The sequence below is a fragment of the Parasteatoda tepidariorum genome, chromosome 11 (genome assembly GCF_982258835.1).
Source record: "Parasteatoda tepidariorum strain Cologne lab strain chromosome 11, Ptep-v5.0, whole genome shotgun sequence".
Taxonomy (NCBI): domain Eukaryota; kingdom Metazoa; phylum Arthropoda; class Arachnida; order Araneae; family Theridiidae; genus Parasteatoda; species Parasteatoda tepidariorum.
In genome coordinates this window covers 97353749-97380430 of record NC_141765.1, presented here as the reverse complement: position 1 = coordinate 97380430, position 26682 = coordinate 97353749, and the positions used below count along the sequence as shown (strand labels likewise).

The following is a 26682-nucleotide window of genomic DNA, read 5'->3' as shown; positions in this document are numbered from 1 at the left end:
TATTTAAAAAAAAATTTTCTATTACTAACACCTCTTCAACTTACAACAAATAAAAAAAAAATCATGAAGAATAGTATAATCAACATGTGACTTCAAAGCAAAGAGAAAACATGTGAAATATTAATAATGATATGGTTGTGTTGCTGAAAAATAGGGTTCAGCAAATTTAAATCTATGTATTAAAATAAAGTAGATTTCATCATAAATTTTATCACTTGTAAATATTTTAATTCAATACAATTTTCTGTAGTATTTTTTTTTTAAAAACTGTATATTCTATTTAATTTGTTGAAATTTTATGAAACATTTATGTGTTTTTTTTTCCCCTTTAAAATTTTAATTAAAAATGATTGACTGTTGATGTTTTTTTTTTTTGTTGTGTGTTTATTTAATCAGAATTGGTTATTATTCAATATGAATACAGTTTTGTGATATATAAACAAGCTCCACCTTTATTGTGATAACATATGAAATTATAATAATTATATGATTTATTTACCATATTGTATAATTATCATATCATATAACATCATGATATTAATTATGATTATATTAAAAAAGGCAAAATATTTGAAAGAGCATTAATATAATGTATGATTATTATTGATATGATTCTTAATAGCATCGTGAAATCTGTTGGTTACACTATCATGTTACATACCGATTGAAAGAAGAAAATATATTCTAAATTGGAAAAAATAATTAAGCTTTTGTGATTTTCCGATTATTTTTAGATACAGATGTTTCTGCTTTATGTAAAGAATATTTACAAAAATCTGCCTAATTACTTGCATCTTATGTTTGAACCATGGCCTACTCCAAAAGTAAAAAATTTATCAGCAGCTATTTTGGAACTGTTATTGAAAGAAACATTTACCATAACACTGATTCAAATTGAGAAAAGTTAAAAAAGGGGCCCAAATTCAACTACTCAGATCAGAACTTTTTATTAGTTATTAAAATAATTATTAGTTTATATTATATGAAAATTTCAAGTCTTGTGTTTAAAAGTCTTTTTAAATTCATGATTATTGTATTTTTTCTCTTTCATTTCTTGAGTAAGCAATAAAAATAGTTATTTGGCTAAACCATTATAAAATTTAAACTATTTGTCGTAGCCTTTGTAATATTTAAAAATTAGCTTATTCACAAGTATGAAAGGGTTTCCATTCCTAAAAAAGCCTTAAATTTAAATATGGTTTTAGGAGCCCATTAAAGGGTCTGTTTCTCTTTCTAAACCTTCTTAAAGCTCATTCATATTTTAATTTTGAAGACTTCAATTGCAATTTATAATTGTTTTCATTATTATTCTTGATGCTATTGAATTCAAAAATGATATTCAAGTAAAATTAAAAAAGTTATGAAGTAACTTCATTTAAAAATTTAATGAGAGGAGCATTTTTTCGTAATTTAATTCTAAAACGTGCTTGGAATCTTTTTTCTTGCTTAATTTATTCGAACTTTAGGTCTATTTTTAGTGGTATTTACTTTAACATCTCTTGAAAAAAAAATTCATGTATGCATACTTTTAATCAATTATTAGTTGTATTAACTTTAACATCTCTTGAAAAATCTTCTCTTGAATCTGCATAAGCCTTCAAAGTTAGAGAAAATTTTAATCCTTCTAATAAGGGTGCACTACCTTTTGAAGTGAAGGGCCACATGCACAGCAGATTGACTTATGAAGGGTTGCATGCCCAAGAATTTAGACAGGCATGTTAACAGCAATTATAGGTAGTAATTGTTTTATAAACATCATTGCTCTCGGCACTAAATTCTTTTTATCGGGTAACCTTATAATATGTTTGCGTAAAATTAAATAATTTTAAATGTTAAAAATTAAAAACTGATTACCCAGGGAAAAAAAACAATCAGAAAATCATAATCAATTTATGAGAAAAGAACAGATAAATAGAAATAAATTTTAAAAAAAATGGGGAAATTCATATTTTTTTTTATCACATTACATGATGCAAAAGTCCATTTAAACATTAAAATTTTAACGTTCATAGAATTAAATTAAAAATAAATAAATAAATATTCTAGTTAATAAAACAAATGCAGGTTAAATTCTTTTGTTTATAGAGAGTTTGTAGGGTTAAAAATGATTAAAATTAAAACAAAACCCTTTCAGTGCAAAATAAGATTCTGCATTTAGTAGGGAATATACTCCAACTTTAAAACATTAATTTTAAATAAATTACAAGAGCAGGGGCTGGAAGAGAAAAGAAAAAGAAAACATTTTTTTTTTAATTTTGATCTTAAGAATCTATTTTTTAATTATTATTAATTAGTATCAATTTAATCTATGGATTTATCAACTTAATTACAGGAACTTGCGGAGCTACCTATGATTGTAATCATACTAACTTGTAATTATACTATTTTGGAATAATTAGATATAGTACAAACCTTAGAAATTAAACTTTTTAAAATTTTTCATTTAAGAGTTTTAATCCTTTGTTTGATGTCCTATCCCACAGTTTTGAATTACATCTGCTTATTTAGCTTTTTTTATTGCATTTTTAATACACAGTTTTTAAGAGTAAACTTTTTCTAAATTAAAGTAAAAATATTTTAATTTTAATGATAACAATATTATAATAATATTTTAATTTTTAGGAAAATTAAAGTATTGTTTAGAAAGTCAGGCATTGTTAATCTTTCACAGTATAAATATTAAATTAAATAAATGTGAAAGATTTACATACAATTTCTTTTGACTACAGATTGCATAAAAACATACATTGTGTGGTTTTTACATTTATGATATTTTATAAAAAAAAATTTTTGAACATGCAGCTGACTTAGCTATCTTTAATTACATATTCAAGCTAAAAAAAAAAAAAAGAAGTTAAATTTAGAATTTGGAAATTTACTTTTCAAACTATGTTTTTATTATGTTTCAATTTGAAAGACTTACAAAAATTGAAAAATAACCTTGTTAAGTCACTGAAAAGACACTGTACTAGTGTAATATTTATTTAACTTACAGCATCACCTGTGTCCTTTTACATTGGGTTAGTTCTCTGCCTTGGAGATTTTGGAACTTGCTCTTAAATATTCTAGCTATATAATTCAAAAACCGAATATTTTTTTTATTTGCTTTAATTTTGAGATAAAGAGTAGAGTTATTAAATTTTTTTTTATTAACAAACAATTTTCTATTGAATTAAAATATTTTAAAAATAAATTTTATTTTTTATGCAAATATTTTCAATGGTACACAGACAGTTTTTTATTTTGTCCTTTTCAAGAAAATAAAAATTCATATGAAACTTAGAATTTGAAAATTTGATTGATGCATTTTAAACAGAAGGATCAATCAGTAAGAATGTTCCTTAGGTTTCCAAAAATCGTGATTTGTATTTTTTAAAATTTTAACTGTTTTTCTTGATAGAATTGTTTAAAATATTGTTAAAAAAATTATTAGATTAAGAAAAATGATGTCATGTGAAAAATATGAACTGGATCATTCAAAAACTCAACTTTCAAATTATTGTTTACTTTTCAGAAACCGAAGGGACTTTAAGCAACCTCCAAAAGCTCCCTGTCCCTGAACTCACCCATCCTTTTATAAATGTCATACTTTGTTGCTTATAATCAGGGTTGGCAGGTTTTTGACATGTGACAGTTTTTGACAGTTTAAACCATGGTTTAAACCGTCATGTCAAAAACCTCACTGTCAAAAATGTCGAAAATGTCAAAAACCTATATTCATATGTGAAATTTAATTAATACATAAAATTTATATATTTTTTTATAAAGGATAGTGTTTCTAAGTATGTTCTAGAAAAAATAAATTTAAAATTTTGAAGAAACACTTATATTTTGAATAGTAACCAAAATCTTGTACTTTTAAAAGCTCACATCTTTTGTAATATTATGTATTCATTTTCATGTGTTATTGAAAATCTGCAGTGATATTATTAAGAAATTTATTTATAACCAAATTTAGTGTATAGTATAGATTATACTAAAAATTAGACATTTTTAAAGATAAACATTAGCAGTTTTGCACATTAGACATCTTTTAAAGAAAAATCTTTTTAATATTCTTTTAAATCTTCTTGATAATCTTTTTAACATAAGACAATACAAATTTAAGTGCTTTCTGTTAAATACACAGAGTAGTTAGTGTCGATTTACAGTATATTCAGCCTATTCATTTACTATGCTGAAAATTTAGTTTATCCAAATACTTGTGAATTTCATTTTGCTGAATACTATATACATAGTTTTGTTGAATATCTAAATATTCAGCTGTTGAATAATTACTTCTTGCTTTCAAGATATGCATTATTTGTATTCCTCATACAAGTGGGGGAAAAAATTAAGAGGTAAAAATTGTTTTAAAATGATAAGTGTAATAATTATAAATAAATATAATAAACAATATGAATTATATTTATCATTATTCACAAATATAACTACTTTTAAATTCAAATTAACAATCTGGATAATAAAGATATTCGGTATAACATTAAAAATTTTTTTCATACACTTGTATCAAGTTTGTATTTATACAACATAACTTGTAAGTTCCTTATAAATATTAGTTATATGTTCCTTATATGTCAAAAATGCATAGTAATAAACTTTTAATTTTCTTAAGTATCAAAAAAAAATTTTTTTTTCTTCAAAATATAAATATTTAAAAAAATTTTGTGCAAAATTTTTCCGCACATGCATTTGAATATAAATTTCTGAGATTTTAAATCTGTTATTTTACCTTAATTTTAATTAAAAAATATTTTAAAACCTGCTGATTACCTATAGTATAATTAAATTTCAATATAATGCATGGCAACTGTTGGTAGTTTTGAAGTTTATATATTTTTTTGGCAAACTTTAGTTTTTGACATTTTTGACGGGTTTTTGACGGTTTAAACCAGTATTATACCCTTGTCATGTCAAAAACCACTTTTTGACGTCAAAAACCCAACCCTGCTTATAATGCATAATGAAGACATAACAATTTATTGTATCAATAAAGTTTAACTGGTAGTTCTCTTAACCAAATTAATAGCATGGTTCTGCAGTTTTATGTGTGTTTAAAGAAAAATGTTAAACTGAAAATTACTTTCTTCTATACTTTCTAGCATTAAAAATTGTTACTTTGTGATTTTTCTTTTTGTTTTATATTGTTCATATATTTGATTTCTTTTACAGGTTTATTTAATCCCAAGAGCTACTATGTCCTTAAAGGCACTGGCAGAGCTACCTATAATTGTTGTCTTGATGTACCAGCAATATAAAATGAGTGTTCATAAAGATGTCGAAGAATTTGTGCCATTGATAATGACAACTAATACTTTGCAACCCACAGCTCAACAGAGGTAACTTAATTTTAACATTACTCAAATATTATTTTCCATAGAAAGTTTAATATTAGTGACTGTACTTCAATGTTGAAATAGTCTATGAAGTGATAAATGTTTTAGTAAATGTCTCTTTGTTTGCCAAATTACTCTTAGATGATAATATATCTATATTCGATAACTAAGAAATCTCTGGAAGTATTAAAAATGTTGCACTTTAGATTACAGAAGTTGGAAGCAGTTTTCAGTTGATAATGATCATAGTCAGTATTTACATAACTTTTGATTTATCTAGCATTGATTCTCATATTTGCTATAATAGTATTTGTTTTATTAAAATTTTCTTGTGTCTAAATGAAAACTAATTTAAATTTAGCAATGTGAATTATCACAAAAATATATAATTTTGATTAATTTCAGAACAGTCATGAAGAAATAATTTCTAGTTTTATAGAAAAAGTCATACATCCAATAAAGTTTCAATTAATTCGCAACATGTCCTATATAAGATAACGATAAAGCATTCTCTTTGATGAAATGCATCTGAATGTGGATATGTAATTTTCTAATTCTTATTTTGTTTGGACCAAATCACCTAAACTTAGAATATAATTTTTTTTTAAATATCTTACAACCAGCTCATAATTTAATTACAAAATAGTTAGCCTGAGAAATATTTGTCAATATCACAAAAAATTTGATATTTTGTAATCTTTTTCAAAAATAAAAGCTTGTTAATCTTTTTTTAATTAAAACAAATGTTGTATCCAAATGAAATCAGATTTATTTTATTGGTCTCAGTTTTTATTCTTATCCTTGATTGAAATTCTTATCCTTGATCCTTGATTGAAGCTGGAATGTCTTTTCTTTTTCTTAGAAAAAGTTTGCAGCAAAAATATTGCAAAGTGTGAGTAAGTTTTTCTTTAAATATCTTAAAACAATGTCATATATTCAACTAAAAAAATAGTCTAAGGAATATTGATGATATCGTGTATAACGTATTTTATTACTTTGTTACACTTATTAAAAATAAAGCTTTCTTAATTGAAACAAACATTTTACTATTGAGTTCAATGTAACTTATTAAGTTGATCAGCCCACTAGGTATACCAAGACTATAATTAACACCACTCTTGTATCACCTTTTAATATACTGACCACTTCTCTAACTAGGCCATCAAATTGGTACATTACAAATGGTCAACTTGCATGATTTTTGCTGTAAAATCTATTTTATTGATTTTGATCTTGATTGTTGTTTTATCCTTGACTCCCTTGTCATTTTAATTTTATTTTTATAATGTTTGCAGTCAAAATATAGCAGAAAATATAGAGAGAAACTTATTAAATTAACTACTTGCATGTAGGATATACAGTCGGACCTCTATTTAACGAAGTCGCTGAATCCCGAAGAAAAGTTCGTTATATGGAAAATTCGTTAAATAGAAAATCATCTTTTGAAATACTTACACAACGTAGAATAGGTTTTAAATTCACGGATACTAGAAATAATTAAAATTGCAACTGATACACCTTTATCTTGTAAATTATTATCAATTAATTATTTTATAAATCTTACCCATAAAAGAAATCTGCAATGAAAGTAAGAATAGAACAAAACATTATCCAGTGTGTTATACTATAATGCTACATATATTTTCCCCTGAATAAAAATGCTAAATTTTTATATATTAAAATTATTGCTGCATTTATTATAAATGTAATTTTAAACATACATATTCCCATGCATTCTTAATTTTAATTACTATTGATAAAGTCTGTTAATTTTGTCTGAGTTTTTTGTTTGGAAAAGTGTTTTTTCTCATAATGGGTCTCACATTTTTGTAATGCACCAAAAATTCCTTCAGGCGTATTCTCCTCAAACTGCAATCCACGTCGAATTGTTTCAAATGATTTTAACATTTCATCATATGAAGGTTTGCTAATTTCTTCATCATTTCCGTCTTCATCTTCCTCACAATTTATAGCTGTATTGTTTTTATTTTTCACAAAGTCCAAAATATCTGATTCAGTTAATGTTTCGGTGGTTTCAGCTTCAAAATCAATAGAAAGACAATCATTTATCCGTACATCATCATTAATTTCGTGGTTCTCTCTTAGCTGTACCCACATTTTTTTAAGTTCCTCTAAAGGAATATCATCCTCCTCCTCACTTTCCAAATTCTCAGCGTTGACAAAGAATCCAGCTTTAGAAAAACTGTTACGAATGGTGCGATCTGTAACATCAGAGTTCCATGCTTTGGAAATTTCTGTTATGCTTTCTTGCAAATTGATCTTTGGCATTGATTGCTCATTTTCAAGCGCAGCGATAACTTTTCGTACCATTCTTTTGCGGTAGTGCAGTTTAAAGTTTTGAATCACCCCTTGATCCATTGGTTGTAGCTTCGATGTAGTGTTTGGAGGTAAGTAAAAAACTGTAATGTTTTTCAGTTTTTTGTTGATATCCTTCGGGTGGGCAGGGCAATTGTCGAAAATTAGAGCAATTTTGCGATGCTCTGAAATCATAAGTTTGTCCAACTTTTGAATCCATTTTTCACAAATGTCTGCCGTCATCCATGATTTTTTGTTGAATTCATAATCAACCTCCAAAGATTTTGCGCCCTTAAAACATCTTGGAGTTTTGCTTTTTCCTATAATTAAGGGTTTTAATTTTTGGTTGCCAGTCATATTTGCCCCTAGCATGATAGTTATTCTTGCTTTGCTGTGTTTTCCTCCAAAACATTTTTCATTTTTAAATGTTAGGGTCTTTTGAGGCAAACATTGAAAAAAAAAGCCGTCTCATCAGCATTAAAAATGTTTTCTGGCTTATAATCTTTTAAAATTTTATTAAGAGTCTCTGCAATCCAACTTTCACAGTCCTTATCACTGACGTCATTACTTTCACCAGACATAACTTTTCCTACAATTCCTTGTTTTCTTTTAAACTTGTCAAGCCATCCACTACTTCCTCGAAATTCATCGTGTCCCAATACCTTTGCAAATTGCATTGGTTTCTCGGTTATTAAAGGTCCAGAGATCGGCACATTTTTATCTCGCATTGCGTGTATCCACTTCAAAACTGCCTCATTCACATCTTCATAGACACATGTTTTCAAACGTTTTGAACAAGGATTTGGTAAATCATTGTTTTCAATATTATCACGGTTTCTTATTATCGTTGATAAGCTGTTTGAAGGAATACCAAATTTTGATGCAATATCTTTTTTTTTACGCTTCTATCCACTTCTTGAAGAATTAAATTTTTTTCTTTAATAGTCAGGCACTTTCGCTTCGACATTTTGCAGCCGCAAGAAAAGCAACAAGCAGCACTCTGATCAGCAATCTAAAAACAGGAGGCGATTTCGAGAACGGAGCTGTACTGAGTGAACATTGAAAGTTTTTCTAGAAAGGAAGTGAACAGTGGGGATGGGGATAATAGGACATGTCAATAAGGGACCACACACTTTGATGACCCATTCATTTTATCTTCTCTGCTCATTTCTATTCAAGGAATTTGACCCTTTCCGCCCTTTTCTAGTGACGTTGCATTTCCTATATGAAATGCAAACAAAAAGGGAAAGGAATTTTATTGCTTTCTCTAAAAGTTAAGAGGATGCGAAAATCAGTTCAAGGTCATTTCCCCCATGAAATGCGTTAACAAGTTAATAATTTTCACAAATATTTTGGAAAATGGGGAAAGTAGATCTCAAAAAAAAAAAAATCGTTAAATAGAAAATTCACTTCGCTATTTAGAAGTTATTTAACGAAGAAATTTCCAAAATGTTCTTGGTTCCACGAAAAAATTCGCAAAATAGAGAAATTCGTAAAATGGAAGTTCGTTAAATAGAAGTCCGACTGTACCTTAAATGTCTTTCTTTTTGACTTATTTTATATTTCATACCAAATGATCAAGTCAGAGTGGTTTTATACAACTCTTCAGTATTGTTTTTTACTTATTCAATTGTATTCTGTGAAAGAATTTTATGTTCAATGACTCTGTGGGACAAAGTTAAACATAAAATTTTATACATTTAATTTGTTCTTTGGGAAAAAAGCAGACAAAATACAGAAAGTTTACAGAAATTTTATTTTTTGTTTTGTTTTATTTTAGGAGCAATCCATCTCTGAACAAAGAAGTTTATGTTGACTTTATGCCTGCACAGATAAAAACATTATCTTTTCTGGCATTTCTGGCTTACCTAGTTAGAATATATCAAGTGAGTGGGTTAATGACTAATATATTAAGAATCATTCTTTATTTTTTTTTAATAAATATTTTTTATCCTGTATTTTTAAGGAAATCCCTTTGCTGCTTAGAAGTACTATAATGTGGTATAACAATGTTGAGCACTCTACTAACAAATTTTAAATGAAGAAAAATGTGACAAAATTTTGTAATGCTTTTGTTTAAAAGAATGAAAAACATTGCTTTTTCTTGTTTGAATGATTAGAATTTTCTATATTCTCAAGTTTTGAATACATATAAATAATAAATTTTTATCTGTTCTCTGTGAACAAAGTTATTGGTGTTGATTGCATTTTGTGTTGAAATTGAAGGGCAAAAGTTTAAAAAATTAGGAAAAAGGGAGTCTAAAGGAATCCAAAAGAAAACTGTTAATGTACTAAGAAAAATTGTAAAATGCCTATCATTCAATGTCATGGATCCTCAATCATTCAATAAGGTAAATCTAACTTCAATTGATTTCAGAAGAACTCTTGATTTATTAAAATGAACTTTACAAAATAGAAAAGGATATTTAATGTTTTAGAAACTCTTACTATATGCTTTCAAACTATAGTGAATATTTAATTTGAAATTTTACTTATCAAATATAATATTTTAAAACCATCCTAAGTTAAAAAATGTAGCTCATGTTAATGTCAAATGTGGGTTTTATTTTAATAAAACATGCATGTAGTAATCAATTTAGTTTTTAATCAACTTAATTTAGTTTAAAATTCAACTTTGAAATGATTTTTTCCTACATTTTGGTTTTTAAAATTTGTTGCTTTTTTAAATCGAGTGTTCTCAAAACGGATGTGATTTTAATACGCAGCATGCACTGTAATTATGTTTATCTGAGTAATATTATCCTAAATTAGTTGCAAATTTAATTTTAATTCAAATTTTGATAATAATTTAACCCAGCTGTGATTTTAATTTGATTATTTCTTTGTAGTATGTTATGAATGAACATTCCTGATAGTTTGCTGAAGGAATGATAGGATTGTTGTATCTATGTCCTCAAGAAGTGGCCCACTTGTGCAAAGAATTGCTCGTAGCAGCCCGTCATATTTTAGCCACAGAGCTAAGAGATAGTAAATGCTCTTTTTTTATTACTTAAATATGTCTTGTTTTTTTCCCTTTATTCTGAAACATGTTTTTTTTTCTCTTTATTTTTAAATAAATGACTCATTTTTTTAAAAAAATGTTTACTTTAGATACCATTTGGAAAATATTTCTGTTTAAAATGCTCTCTGTATGTACAAGCTCTCCTTATTTTTGAGAAATTCTTTAATTTTTGTGCCATTTTTCAGAATTGTGCATATCCTACTAATTATATCTGAAAATTCATGACTCTAAGAAAAGGAAATTTGTAGAAGTGTTTGTAATAGCAGGATTTTTTAAAAAAAGAATTGCAAAATTATATTTTGAAACAGCTTTTCTCAGCCTAAAACAATTCATAATTTAAATACTATTTTTTTTTAAAAATAAACTATGTTATTATATATCTTTCATTTGCTAAGATGGAGTAAAATACTTTTCATAACTATGAACAAACAACTAAAAAAAGATTTTACTCAATGGCATAATTGCTATTAATGTTTAAATTAAAAAATATAATATAAAAAATGTTTCATTTGAAAAAATATCCTTGTATAGTTCTTACGATATTCCATATGTGCAATAATGTAAAAGTCTTACAAATTTTTCAACATTGATAACTATTTCTTTATATATTTATACAATGTGAATTTAGTTTTCCTCAAAGAAAGTCTTACATGTCTAATTAGAACAGTAAAAAAAATTCATTTTCTAAGTGAGTCAAGTTAATAAACCTTAAATATCTTATAAAGAATACTAGATTAAATATGTATTATGTAATTAATAAAAAATTTAAAACTTTTTTGTTTCTTCTTTTTGCTTTTAGTTTATTTTGGTTTGTGGAAGTTGGAATTCAAATATTTAATTATTAGTAGTTATAGATCAACTGCATTTACCAAAAAAAAGGGGAGGTGAATGCATTATTAACATTAATTTATTCTAGCTTTAATATTTAATTGGTTTTTAAACGTTTTCAAGAAGGTTATTAGCCGACCAAAGGTTGAGCCTCTCTGATAAATATACCGAAATTTCCTTTCTACCCACTTTTCTCTTGAATAACAGGGAGAAAACTGATTTTATGATGATTTTATTATTTGCAGCTTACAATTCAAAAACAGACTAATGCTCAAAGATGCTTTGAAAATCACTAGTGTTTAGAAACAAAGATTTTTCAACACTAACAACAAGATTTTGTATTTTGCTTGAAAATTAGGGGTCTTCATGAACTGCTAGTTGCTATTTAGAGCATCTCATTTCCTTGGAGCTGAGCTTACCAAACTCACAGATTTCTCCTATTCTTAAGTTTCACTTTAAACATAATTTCAACACAATTTACTATTGTTTTAAAGAAAATCATTCTCTAAAAGAGTTTACGATGACAAATGATATTTATTTTAGAATATTGAGTCTTGTTTATCATCCTGTTTTACTGTTGAAAATATACAGTTGTTACAGTTACTTCTTAGAGTTTTTGAAAAGGATTGCTAGCCTTAATTTAACGAATTCCCATTTGTTATCTGGAATTTTTTTTTTTTAATGTTTGGTTTATTGTTATAAAAATTTATATAAAACTTCAGTTTATTTTGAGAAAAACTTGAGTTCAAACTAAATATTTTCATAAGTTTTTTGAAAGGCAAAAAAAAAAAAACTGTATGCTCTTTCCAAAAATCTAAACTCATTTCCTCTAGTTATTTTATCAAGCACTTTTTAAATCATATATCAATTAACAGGTTTGTTTCTGCCATGTCAAGTACAGTATCTATATTTTAAATGGGGGGGAGGGGAGTTACAAAAAAAAAATTTTAAATTTATTTTAACCATATTTTCAAGTAAAGTTAACAGTTTTCTATTTTCAGAATTTGTGCCATCCCTTGAAGAGCTTTTTGATGAAAATGTATTAATTGGAACTGGATGGACATCTTATGAGTCATTAAGGTGATAGTTTTGATTCTTGTGGCATTAAATTGCATTCTTTACACCATTCCATTCTCTAACTATTCAGAAGAGTAGAATAAGAAAATTATATTGAAATTGAAAGTTTCTCGAATCTTAAAACCAATTTTTATGATTTTAATTGTGAAACTAGTAATATATTATATAATACAATATGTTCACTTTTTCTTCCTTTATGTAAGCCTAAGAAATTTTTAGGATTATTTATTAACATTTCTGTTTCACAAGAATTGCATCACTTAAAAAAATCATACCTTATGTCAAATTTAGATTTTTTATTAACAAGTAAATATCTTCTTTTTTTTTTGTTGTTGAGATCTCTGAAAGCGGGGAGCTGTGTGTTTGATTCTGGTGTCCATCCAAAAATCTAGTAAGTATAGATAGCAACTAATATGTTATGACTAAAGGTCCTTCTAATTTTGTAAAAATTTGGAAAAGGGGGTACCAGCTCAATCACTGATTATCCTTCACTCTACAAAATTCTGTAAAACTTTTACCAAGGCTGTTACAAAGCATTAAAAAGGTCCAAGTTTTTTGGCTATTTTTAGATTTGTGGTTAAAATGGTAATTATGATAATTTCAAATTTGACCAGAAGACCTTTTAGGCAAACATGTTGAATCAATAAATTCAAATAATACATGGTTCATAACATTTTTAAAAGGTACTTATTTTCGATTTTCGTTTTTAAAAGCCCTTAAAGGTGCTTTTTTCATGAGGTGTTTTTGAAAAGTGCTTAATTTTCCCTTTTCGAAAATGATAATTTTTTCTTTACAATGTCGATTTTCACCACATATTATGCAAAAAAGTGGTTTTCATATTGTTCTAACGTTTTTAACAATTCATTTGACCACAATCCATTTTGGCTTACATTCGATCCGTAGCGTTTAAAAGCGCCAATCGTTTTACATGTTCGATAAAATACTTTAGATTCCACAGGTGCGTCTACTGAGCTTGGTCAGGTGAGACTATAGCCCTCGCATGTGCAACGCTGCTGCATTTTGCAAGATATTTTCAATTTAAGGCTTCAATTTCCACCCTCTGAAATCGAATCAATAAATATCTCGATATTTTTATGGTGGCTAATATAATCAGGAAAAGAGTTCTTTATTTGTCTGAACTAGTTATTTTATCATGATCATGTAATCTGTTTGAAAATTATTTTGCATTTTGTTAATGTATATAGTGCTAAAAAATATTTCTTGAGTGCTTAAAAAATATTTAAAAGGTGCTTATTTTTGGTTGAAAGATTAGGCTACGCACCCTGTATTATATAAATCGATAAATTCAATTTTCCTTGTTGCCCATAATCTATTAGATTATATAATATAGTTATAAATTCAATAGCAAGAGGGTGATAATTAATTTTAATATAGGTTCCTAAGTTTCTAATTCTAACATATTGGTGTTTCGTTAAAAATTTAGATAAAATTAAGGTATAATCAGTTCATTTTTTATTTATTTTACTGCTGTTTGAAATGGATAAATCATAATATACAGAGATGCTAAAAATATCTACAATATAACAGCATGAAAAAATTACAAAAAAGTTTAATTAAAAAGATTATGTGTCTTTTTTATTCTGTTTTTGCTTTACTTAAAGTGCCAATATTTAATGAATTGTTTTATTGCTAAATGCTAATTTGTCAATTATGTTATTTTTAATTAAGTGTTCTATTATGTTTACTTGGCATCTAATTTTATAATCTTCTAAGCCTCTGCTTCAAATGTTGTATTGCAAGTTATCTGAAATAATTTTCTTTGTACAAACTTTTTTATTTTCCTATCAAATTGTTTTAAACTGAATGAGATAATTCAGTGAGACACATAAACATCATCTGTTTCTTGTGCTGAAAAACCTTAAGAGTTCACAGTTGTCCTAATATTCCAGATTGACGGGATGAAAAAAATTTGTTCTTGTTTTTAACTTTTTGATCTAATATTCCCAATTTTTTTTGTGTATTTTCTGATCCTCCTATTTTCTACGAGCATGAACTTTAAAAGATTTGGTTTGTAGAATAAAAGGATTTTGGTTTTCAAAATTTAGTAGTTCCAACTCAGAGACTGTCTATCAACTACATATATTAAAGATATTTTATTGTGTGGTCTGTGGGCTAATAATAGCACTTAGATTTTAGTTGCTCTTTGAATTATCTAATTTTGTTTAAAATACTAATAAACTGCTTGGAAAGAGAAAAGGTTTATAGTATTGCAATTTTTGTATTGTAATGTAAGTGCTTTTCGTTTCTTTTTGCAAAATAGTGTATTTAGTATCTAAGTATCATAGTAATTTTGCCTATGCATTAATTGATTCTACTCTAACTTTATATGAATTTTTCACAACCAACATTTAGTAACATTTAGTGAACTTTGTTTTAGTAGAGAAAAATACACCTTTTTACTTTGTCTTTTGTATTTTTCAAAATTAGTTTAACCCTGTATACTGTTCCAAAAAATATCTTGATTATTTTTTTTTTAAATTGTTTGAGTTTTTCTTTTTTTCATTATGAGGCTTGGAAAATATATTCTAAATTAAAATTTCTTGTCAAATGTATTATATTTCACAACTCTTTAATTGCCTTTACTGACTGTGGTATTACTTATTTTAATGTTAGAATCTTGTACATTTTTAGGCCTTTTGCTTATAGTACTTTAGCTGATCTTGTGCATCATATGAGACAATATTTATAGTTGAAGGTTCTGGCTAAGGCTGTAAATGTGTTCTCAAGAAATTTTCATGATGAATCTTTAGTAACTACAATTCAAACAATGTCTTGCATGCTTATTCTGAATTTAATTGAATGCAATATGAATAAGATCTGATCAAGAAAATGTCAATGTAAGTACTTTTTTTCTTATTAATTAAAATATAAATTTTAGGTCACAGATTGAATTTATTGTAATGCAAGGCAATAATGCTTTTAAATTGTGAAGAATTTTTATTGTGTGAATAATAGTTGCATTTTAATAAAATCATGAGAGTTGCTTGTGCAGTTAAATTTATTTTGTTACACTTTTTATGTCTATAAAAATATGATGTCAATAACCATGAGAATCTGGCAGCATATCAAAGCTTTGTACTTTCAGCCTTTGAATAAATTGTATTTTTCACATTATATTCTTCTAGCTAAGAATTTCAACCATTTTTGCACCTTAACTATTCTTAAAGTGAATTTCAGTTCAGATTATTTCATGGTATTATAACTAGTTTATAATTCATGGTATTATAACTAGTTTTGTTGTTCTGGCAATGAAAATTGTTCTTTGCTAACTATTAAGTCTATTGTAGAAATTTTCCAAGTTTTTTTTTTCTTTTGAAAATTAGTAATTTCCATAAGAATAATATTTGTAGCAACAGTAGCTTCTTTTGTTCCATAGTTAGACTTTGTAAAAGTTAAGCATTACATAATTATTGAGTAGCAATAAACTGCTACTCAAAATTAACTGTATTATTTAAATTACAGTGAACTCTTGCTACTACGATATCCCATACAACAATAATTCCCTTATTACGATAATATTTTGTAGTTCCGACAAACTTGCATGTGAATGAATGTCATGCTGCTCTCATTACTACGATATTCTCTGAAGCAATAAAACCCCTGTAAAACTATTTTTTTTTTCAAATTTCAACCTTATTTTCTCTATTTATTATCAGTTTTCCAATAATGTAAAAAATCTTATTTTATCATCTTTTGCTAATTTTTTTCCATCTTTTCTGATAAGAGTTTTGGGTATTCATACTTAAATTATTTGATAAGGAAAATTATTATGCTATTTGTAATTGTGAATTCAATATATGATTTTAGTAGTAACTATGTTTAATATGTGATTAGTTCATTTAATGGTATTGATAAATTGGTTATGTTCTTTTAAGTAATATAAAATACAATTTTACATAAAATATTGCAAACATAACTTAGATTTTTTTATATAAAATATATTAAAAATATCACTTATTTTAATTTTTTAAGAAATTCATAATTTTTTTTTCTTCACTTATTTGAGAATGACATTAAAAAGCTCTAAAATTAATATTATTATTTAAACTAGATTGCTATTTTAAACTGTTTAGATATTTGATATTTCTTTTTGAAAAAGGGTTTATTCCACTTGGGTTGAAAATTTAAGAAATTTGAAATTTAAATTTAATTGGTAACATATACATATGAAGGTCCTGTAACCAATTAAGTGCAAACGGCCAAACAGCACTTTTATTTTCCGGGCCTATTTAAGTGACGAGTTATACCGCCGCTTCCGATAATGCCTCAAAACCAACGGTAACGGACCCCATTGTGTTTGCCTTTTGCTGTTAACATTCAAAAAATGCCAGCTTACGGCCTTACGTTTGCCATGAGGTGTGTGCTTACTGAGATTATTTATTTTCTTAATCTTATGATAATTTTTACATAATGAAATTAACTTTAATGAAATTATATTTGCTTGATATTAAAGCATGGATCTGCTTAGAGTATTTAAAAAATGTGGACAAAATGTTGGTTTATTAGAATAGTAGCATATAATAAGTTGTTGAAGATCCTGCTATGTTTGTTTTTTTTAACCATGAAGATTATTGGTACCTTAATTAATTAATTGGTAATCTTAGTTAAAAGTGATGTAAATTTAGGTTTTATTAATCATAACTTAAGATTTAGATAGTGGCCACTTCATCAATAAAATAAGAAATCCCTTAAAGGGATGAAAATAATAATACTCTCTATTGAGAGATCATAAAGGCAGAGCAACATTTCTGACCGTTAGAAAATTCAAAGTGAATATATTTATTCTCAACGGACAGAGAAAGAGTATGGGTAGGAGATCCAAAATTTGGCGATTTATCATAATATATCATAGCCAAAAACAAAGCCAACTAGCATATCCACATGGGTTAAAAAGAACACCTTGGCGATCACGAGTCGCCAACAAATTTATGTGAATTATTATAACCATGCAACCGAAACATTTAGCCGTTGGAAAATTAGAATCAAAAGTTATAAATAGATTTTTGTTTTAGATTAGAGGCGCCAGTGAATTTATATGTCTGCATAATAATGAAATAAAAAGAAAGTATCCGTTACATTGATCTGGAAGAGAAGAAATAAATATTTTATGTTCGTTTAAAAAGATTAAGTTTTTGATTTATTTTAAAAGTAATTCTTCCATTAATAAAAATAAGCTTAAGTAATGAAGGATATTTTAAAAGATAGAAAATAAATATGTGTATGCCAATTCTGGCATCACAAATAATTTGCTGTTTTGGGGTATTTTCTTAATTGACATTTAAAGGATTGCTCCTAAATTGTTTATGCTATTTAAGCAATTGAGAAGCTTGGTGCAATAATAAAGTAAATCTTTTATTTATTTTTTTACTGTGCTATAGCTATACTATATGGTACTATAGCTATGTACTATATAATTGCTCCAATCAGTGTAAAAACCAACCACAAAAGTAAAATTAATCCTCTACTGTGTGATAAATATTGTGTTAAATAACTATTTAAGGCTATAGATTTTGTAAATAATTTTTTTTATTTTTACATTTAGCTCTCCTTAACTATTTGTGCAACTAAACCTACCTTGTTATATTTCACCAATATCTTCTTTGATATATGAGATAGGCTTGTTTATGTTCTAATAGAGTGCTTGCCAAAAATATTAGTTCTCATATTTTGCCTTGTTTTATTTTCTGAAGCTGATAAAAAAAAATTCTTAATAACATAGTAGAGCATGATTCATATTTCACATATTTCCAATGCATTCTGCAGAATACCAAATGAAAAGAAAAACCTTGCAAAGTATGAAATTAATTTCCGATTTGATGAAAGCTTTCTGCTTCAGAGCTGGAGATGTAATTCTCATCTACCCTTGACCACAGTGACGTTCTCATTGCGTCAATTGACAAACCTGTGATGACCAATCAGATTCAAAAAATTAGATATGTTTTAACTTTACTTTTTTAATAAATTAATGTAAAACCTGGTGAAGTTTCATGGTAATGAAAAGTATCCAAAAAGTACCAGGAAAATCTTAAATGTACTGTTATTTATTACCTATTCACTACACTACTTCTTTTATAAAGTAGCATACTTCATTACAATCTACAAAAAACTTAGCAATTACGGTAATTTCTCGATTTCTTCTGACCACTGTATATACTTTACAGTAAATTATTCATTAAACCTCTATCGATAATAGATTCATTGTTTATATGTACTAATTAAATCCAATTCTAGGTTTTAATGAAAGACTTCGTGACTCCAGCTTTTCCAGAAGAATTCAGAGCAGTTATTAAAAAATGTTTAGAAAATGCAGCTCTAGAATATCAGAACAAGCCAAAATTGAAGGTAAATTATTTTCAAATTTGGGTAGTACTAGCTTTTTAAGTATAAGCACCTGGAAAGTCAAGAATTTCGGTATTGAACAAAATTTGTCATGATTTTAACCATATTTTAAAAAAAAAATCATGGATTTAGGTCATCGAAAAATTTAATTTTTGAAATGGAATTTACCCCCGCCCACCAATTTTATGTTCTGAATATCTGAATTTTCAACAAAATCCCCACTCACAGTCATATTTGATCAAAATATAAAATGTTTTTATCATGTTCTTTGAGAATTATGGTGTTCTTAAAAAAATGAAAGAAAAAACATCATTTCTAGAGCGAATTATCTTTTAAACTTCTGTGATTTCAGAATTTTTTATTTTATCAATTTTAAATTTCAGCTGAAGCAATCCAGTCATTGGCAAATTGTTTTTATTCTGTCACGTGTATAAGTCAACCACTGTGTAAACCAAATATGAAAATTTCTAAAATAGATAAATAAAATTATTAAATCTCTCTAAATATTATACATTTACCTATATACTGTCTTATATACTGTCTAAATATTATACATTATTACAGTAAAGATGATATTTGAGACCATCTCTAAAATATAAATTCAATTGTTATTGTAAAGTCTTTTTAAAAATTTGGAAATACAAATTCTATGGATGGGGGTTAAAATTATTTTCTGTAAGACTCAGCAAATGAAGTTTTAAATGTGAGATCCAAATAAAGACACTGTTAATGTTACTGAATCTGACAGATGATCTGAAATCTTTAAATTTGTAGCTTTATGGTATGTCTTAAAAGTTTCCATTGTGTTTATTTTTTGAAATATATTAACTTTTCTTAATCTTAATTTTTTGGAACGTATTTTAAGGAATTGTTTTTTAATAAACCAATATATGTAAAGAAAATATGAGAGAAAATTCAGAATTAATTCTATATAACATAGTCAAAATAGTTTTTGAAAGGAGTAAAGTGATACTGAGTTATTCATACATATCTTATAGTTTATAATGCATGAATATTTCACATTGAATGATTGCCCAACTTTACTATAATTGGGTCACCAAGAGTTGGCACTTGGCTCCACCTACTCGGGCGCAGAGTTAATTTTAGAACAGGATAGGAGAAACATTTTCTCTGTTAAAAATGAGACAACCCTTAATGCACGCCAAACGCAAACAGTGAATTCTTTTTCACTTACTTACTTCTCTTTATCATCCGCTATTACACCTTTCATTACTCTGACTAATTGAATATATATTTTAAATTTAAAAACTGCTGTTTTCCCAGCAAAATGTCTCAAAAAGGACTATCTTTTCACTCAAAAGAGAGAAATATCATCAAATTTATGAAATATTTAATGTTAAAAAAAATATGCATAAAGATTGCGAAATAAATATTTTTCTCATACGATTACCAAATAGTAACCTTCTTCAGGTTTGTTAGCATCCTTTTCACAAAAAATAGCAAAATAGTATCATTGGAAAACCGCATGATGGAGGCAGAGCCAAGTGTCAACTCCTGTTGAATGAACTATACCGATGTATAAGCATATTTTTGTAAAATTTTTGGAATTTGAAAAGTTTACTTATGCACCAGGACATACAATAGTATTGAATAGTTCTTTCCATTGAAATATTTTATTTTTAAAAAGTGAGTTTTAACAGTTTAAATTTAGAAATATTAGTGTGTTTAGTGTATATTTTCTTATCAAAAGGCCAAAAATGTGTTTATGCATTTATCAGGTCTACTTTGATTTCATCAAGATAGGACTTTTTTTTTCAGTGCTGTTGCTGAAATTTCTTTATTTTATTTTAATGTGATTTTTGGTGAAAAATACTGAGGTTTGGTAAAATCAGGGTTCCTACATGGTCAGGAAAACCTGCAAATGTCAGGCTATTCTAAAATTAAGCTAAAAAGTCAGGATTTTTCTTACATATTCATAAAGTCAGGATTTTTCTTAAATATTCATAAAGTTAGGAAAATAAAAAAAAACTATAGTTCATTCAAAGACTGACAAACAAAAATAAAGTTTCAAGGGAAAATTCTGTAATTCAAAATATGTAATTTCCTCATAATAACATTCCTCTTTCCCTGGTAGAACCTGTCCTGTTAGCAATTTTCCTCCTGTTTATCCAATGATAAGGAATTTTTGATAGTGTTGCTAGGTTTATTGCTCTTTATGTGAATAACTGGTTTACAGACTATAGTAGCTGAAACAACAGCAGAAAAATCAAAAAAAGAATTTGTACTGTTTTGTGATGCTGCCAAAAAAAAAGAAGAACAAACGTGTTTCTTAGGGTTTAATCCACAGCAAAAGTGATTAGATAATTTTTTTCGAAATATTTGAATGGAGAAAAAAAATGTGAAAATTTGTGAGAGGTTATAAAAATTGTTCTTATCCTCTCTCATGGTAACGCAACAGTCGAGGAAGGGTTTTCAATCAATAAAAGCTTATTGGTTGAAAACCTCAATGAAGACTCTATTATTTCACAAAGGCGTGTGTAGGATTATGTTTCATTTATAAATGGAATAAAAAATGAGACATTAGGAAAGAAGGAATAAAAACATTAATGAAAAAATGCTAGATGCTGTAAAAGGGTTTAGAACAAGACATGCATTAGAAGCCGGAAAAAAAAAAGAATAAAAAAGCTGAAATTTTTAGAAAACGAATAAAAGAAAAGATAGATGATTTGAAATTAAGAAAATCTAAATTGACGAAAACTGCTGCAACAGAACTGGATGTTCTTGATTCAGAAATTGTCAAACAACAAAATATGGTGAGAAATATTATATAACATAGGAGCCCCTGAGTTTCGCCGGAAGCTTACAGTATTACAGAAATAAATTTAAAAATACTGAAAAAAAAAAGATATTTATGATTTTATTTTTCTCACAAGTTGCATAATTTTTCTATATGAATTTTTATTTGTATATAATTAACTTTTCTTGACTTTTTTCCCCTTTATATTTCAATATTATCTTTTAAAAGAAACGTCAGTTTTAAGTAAAATTGTGATTTTTACAAATTAATATTTTAATGTAACAAATGTTCTAGTATGTTTTAAGAGTAAATATTATTAGAGGATACTGATACAGATCTCGCAGATTTGATTAACCCTTTATATCCTGACGACACTCATGCATTTGGTTCCACTTAACATTAAATAAAATAATATTTCCATAATCCAACAGATTTTCTTAATCTTTTTATTTGAATAGTTTTCGTATCTAACTACAAAAACACACTAAAAGTTTAATCTAATCATGATAATTAAAAATATGTTTCACAAGTTTTCTGAAAATATAATTTGGAATATAAAGTGCTATTACGCAATTCCACTTTAATATATAAGTGTTTATCCTATTCAATCTATGATACTTATGACTAAGTAGCATATTATTACTAATTGTAACTGCAATGTTAAAAGTTTTGTTGGAGTGGGAAACGGCAGGTCAGGAATTTTATTGTAAAAGGTCAGGAAAAACCTGCAAAAGTCAGGATATTGTTTTCTCAAAATAGTGTAGGAACCCAAAATGCTTCACAAGTATTTTTCTTAAAGCAAAAATATGCAAATTTTTTATAAAAAAAAATATTGCTGACTTATATATTTAACAATCATTTTAATTTTTGAAGCTAATTAAGCCTGTGATAATATTCAAAGAAAACTTTTTTAGAATTAAATAAACTTTTCTTACTTTAAATGTATTTTTTTATAAATTATATATATATAAAAAGAACTTTCTCTTAAAATTAATAACTTTTTGCATTTAAAAATAAAGGAACACATGCACAATATTTGCTATTCTTGGTCAATCGTCAATTTTACGTAAGCTATCTTAATAAAAAAAAATTTTTTAATGGTATGTTGGTAATTTTCTTCCAGAAACTGATGTAAAAAGTTTAAACGCAAGGAACTTATTGTTTTACTCTCGACCAGAGGTGACTTGTGCGGTCTGGTAATAGTATTGTTTATTCATTTTAACCTATAAAAAATTAGCTGATAGCTCAAAAATCAATTTTCTTTCACAAGATTAAATTTTACATAGATCAAAATGAATAAAGAGAGCAGTTACCGACTAGTACTTGAAAAATTGTTTGAGAGAATTCCTTTCCAAATAGGATTTTAGTAAAAACATTAATATCGATTTAACAAAAAATCCTAATGTGATTAGGAAAAATGAAGGTCATTTTCGAAATCAGCGCATCAAATAACATATAAATCAACAATAACTTCTCTTCTATTTTTCAAAAACTTCAATTTCGCAGGCTTGTGTTATTACACCATATTTTTGTTAATATTGGTGTGATACTTTAGTTATTTTTTGAAGATTTATTTTTTCTCCTTGAAGGTTAACATTGTTCTTGTATCAGAAAGTTAAGTTAGTTGCTTATGTTAATCTTTTAAAAAGTTAGTTATTTCTGCCATCAGTCTGTAAATGTGTCTGTTCTAAAAGATCAGAATAAAGAATTAAGTTTGCAAGTTGTGAGGTATAAGAGAAGTCTAAAAGAAATATAGGTTTTCTTGTTTATGTTCTATTTAAATTTTACTTGATGATGTAGTAAACTCTCTTTAGCTTAATTCATAACACAAATATTTATCATATTTTTAGATAAACTTCAGTTACAGAGTTTGGACATAGTTATCCAGTTTCACATTTTATTACTAGCAGTTTAGATGCAGAAACCATTAAGTATTTCTTTCTCTTAAATCTAAAATTCCAAACCTAAATTGTAATTGTATAATGACTAATTATAAAGTTACAGCTGATCCATTCAATACGATTTTTGAAAAGGTTTCACATTTGCTATGTAAATGGCACATTCACAGGACCTGGCAAAGACAATTATCAGCTAAGGTTAAAGATGTATATTTGCAAAATGAACTATACACAGACTTATTATCTCTTACAAAAGCGAAATCTTTTATCATTTTTAAATAAACTTCAGTTGTTTATACAAAAGCACAAAATTGTTGCTCTGCTGTTTACCTCTTATTTTGTACAAAATTATTGTTCACCACAGTTCTGCAACTAGTTTCTACCGTAGGCAGTGCACACGCCGATCAAGCAGTTGGCCGTAAGCTCATTTATGTCATATGCAAAGAAAATAAATTTTAAAAAATCTGTGCTGTGACTAACTATTAAATGTTGTGATGTAATATCCTGTGATTGTCTTGTTCTTTAAATGCTGTTATTTATGTCTAAACTCTGATGGATTCTACAACAGAAATAATAAATAAGATTAATCAGACACTACCCCTCTCTTTTAGACGTAAGCAACCTGACTAAATTAGAGACTTGCAAAAGAATTGAAAATAAGAAACCGAGCAGCAAACCTGTCATAACAATAATTTATTTAATTTTAACAATTTAACTCTCAATGTAACTTTGTAACCCAGTAACCTATCAACACTTAGACATAACTTAAAATTGTAACAATGAGAACTATCTTCCTTTAGTTTTTACTTCTTTTACTAGACTGTAACTATGTGATTCAAAAATTCATTTTTGCAAAACCCATTATAACTATAATACTTGAGTGAACACCTGAATGCTAGAAGATTGAGTTGAGAGAATTAGTTCAACCTCATGACAAGTTAAACATGTATGGAGGAAGTGGGCCAATTTTTTATTGTTAATAAAAGCTTTTTGGTTGACTAGCAAAGCACGAGAGTGATTGTCTAATTGTGGATGTTTGCTCCAATATTCTGTTAACTGCGTCAACATGCCTTCAGATATTAACACCCTTTTCAACTCCTTTTGTATGTTTTAATTTTTTAATTGACGAATGCACCAAATCCCAAAGTATGAGTTGGAGTAGCGCTTCCACCCAAAAGTGTAGGGAAACTACTCTGACGGTGTCGCAAGTAGTCCTGGAAGATGTTGGATGACCCAGGTTTAATAAATCGTGGGCATTTTTTATTTTTTATATATATAATTGTATGTGTGCATGCTTATAATACTTTCCTGGTTATTAAAAATTTTCTCTTAAAATGTATACTTCCGTGTTAAATGATCCTCTTTCACTCTGTAATTCAAGTTGATTCAGACTAATACATGCAATCCTTTGTTAGATTTACAATTTGAAAAGTTGTGTTTTTAACTATATACTCAACCATCAGTTGAAATCTTAACAAGATATCTTGATTGCAATTCAAGATATCTTGTTATCTAATTGAAGCAACTTGTTCTCGTCTGTCTTTTGCCGAGAAAAAACTATTTAACATTTCTATGAATGAATGTTACTGCTTATATATAATGTGATATATAAGCATTACTACTTTGTAATAATGTTTATTATGCTTTTTAATAACGAGTAGTGAAACTTCTCTGAAGGTGTCGGAAGTTTAATTTGTAGGTATTTTTCTTATATATGTAATTGTATGTGTGCATGCTTATAACACTTTTCTGGTAATTGAAAATGTTCTCTTAAAATGTATACTTTTGTGTTAAATGTCCCTCTTTCACTCTGTTACTCAAGTTGATTCGAAGTAATGTTTTCAATCCTTTTTAGATTTACAATTTAAAAAGCTGTGCTTTTAGTTATATACTTAGCCATCGATTGAAATTTTCACAAGGTATCTTGAGTGCAATACTAATTTGAAGCAACTTGTTCTCTTCTAGCTTTTACCTGGATAATATAAGGAATTATTCTTTAAATATTTAATATAATTTGTTTTTAATAAAAAATGGTTTTTAGTATTTACATTACTGTTTGTTCTACGGATGATTTACATTTGTCCCGGAGAATAATCTCACAGCATTGTCTGCTTAAAGCTTTTCTGTGAGATATGTTTACCAGGACTTCAAGTTTCTACTATGATTTATGCAGATACTCATTCGCTTTGAAGAATATCTCTGTGCCATAACAAGTCAAAATTTAGTCATTAATTTTGTTATATGTATTAGATATAATTGTAAATTTTTTAAATTCATAAAAAATAATTAAGATCTTTATTATTTGGCATAGTTGTCAGATATTAATATAATTTATGTCTTAGATTAGATTCTGACTCACTGCAGAACTTTAAGGTAACATGATTTCAATTTTTTTTATCAAGAAAAATGCTTCTATTTTACAGTTGAATAAGCAGACAAGACTTTTAGCTGCTCCTTTTCTCAGGATGTTGCCACTAGTAGCTGCCATAAACCTTATGTGATTGCACCATCATAGAGTCAAGCTGTCTACCAATACTCTTTGTCGATTGTATGAGAACGGAAAAAAATAGACATGCTTCAATGTGTCCTATTTTGTGCTTTTTACATATATGCTGTACTCTTACTTACCACTAAAAAATAATTAAAAAGGTAAAAATAAAAATTATCAAAAGAAAATGTATCTCATTTATATATCATTTCTTGAAGATACATATTAAGGGAATGCTGCTATTTTATAGAATATCTATCCAAGATACTTAGTTCACTTTATATACAAGCTTACTACTGTTTCACTGCAACTGTTTCAGTTTAAATAAATTTCAATTTAGAATTTAATGCCACTGTATTTAATTAAAAACTTTTTAAATTTAGAAAATATGTCCAATAGTACGTTAGTAGAAGTCATTTGATTGATACACTGGTAAGTATTGAACAATAGAAGCTAGCACTTGACTTGAAGAAAAGCCACAGTTTTCGGAAACTAACTTTTATTGAAGAACACAACGATTTTGTGTCACTTTGATGATTGTTCTCTCTCTAAAAATTAAATATTGTGCCCTCTTTCCCTGCCTAAGACCTGTTTTCATC

General features: G+C 27.0%; 1 protein-coding gene across 7 annotated transcripts in view; it reads left to right on the top strand.

Moving 5' to 3' along the window:
• Window positions 1–26271, top strand: part of LOC147801950 (transcription-associated protein 1-like) — a 34006-nt gene extending 7735 nt beyond the window's left edge. For 2 of the 7 annotated variants that reach the window (XM_087155458.1, XM_087155454.1), the window contains 9 exons: window positions 5173–5339; window positions 6199–6228; window positions 9433–9538; window positions 10502–10640; window positions 12504–12582; window positions 12917–12970; window positions 15232–15437; window positions 18832–18942; window positions 26019–26271. In XM_087155458.1, the coding sequence (XP_087011584.1) occupies window positions 5173–5339; window positions 6199–6228; window positions 9433–9538; window positions 10502–10525 (327 nt within the window). In that variant the 3' untranslated portion in view covers window positions 10526–10640; window positions 12504–12582; window positions 12917–12970; ... (1 more) ...; window positions 18832–18942; window positions 26019–26271. Of the gene's footprint in view, window positions 1–5172; window positions 5340–6198; window positions 6229–9432; window positions 9539–10501; window positions 12468–12503; window positions 12583–12916; window positions 12971–15231; window positions 15438–18831; window positions 18943–22820; window positions 22894–26018 lie in introns of those variants that run through there. The other 5 variants (XM_087155459.1, XM_087155456.1, XM_087155453.1 and 2 more) reach the window with 4 other exon arrangements.
• The last annotated feature ends 411 nt before the right edge of the window (window positions 26272–26682 follow it).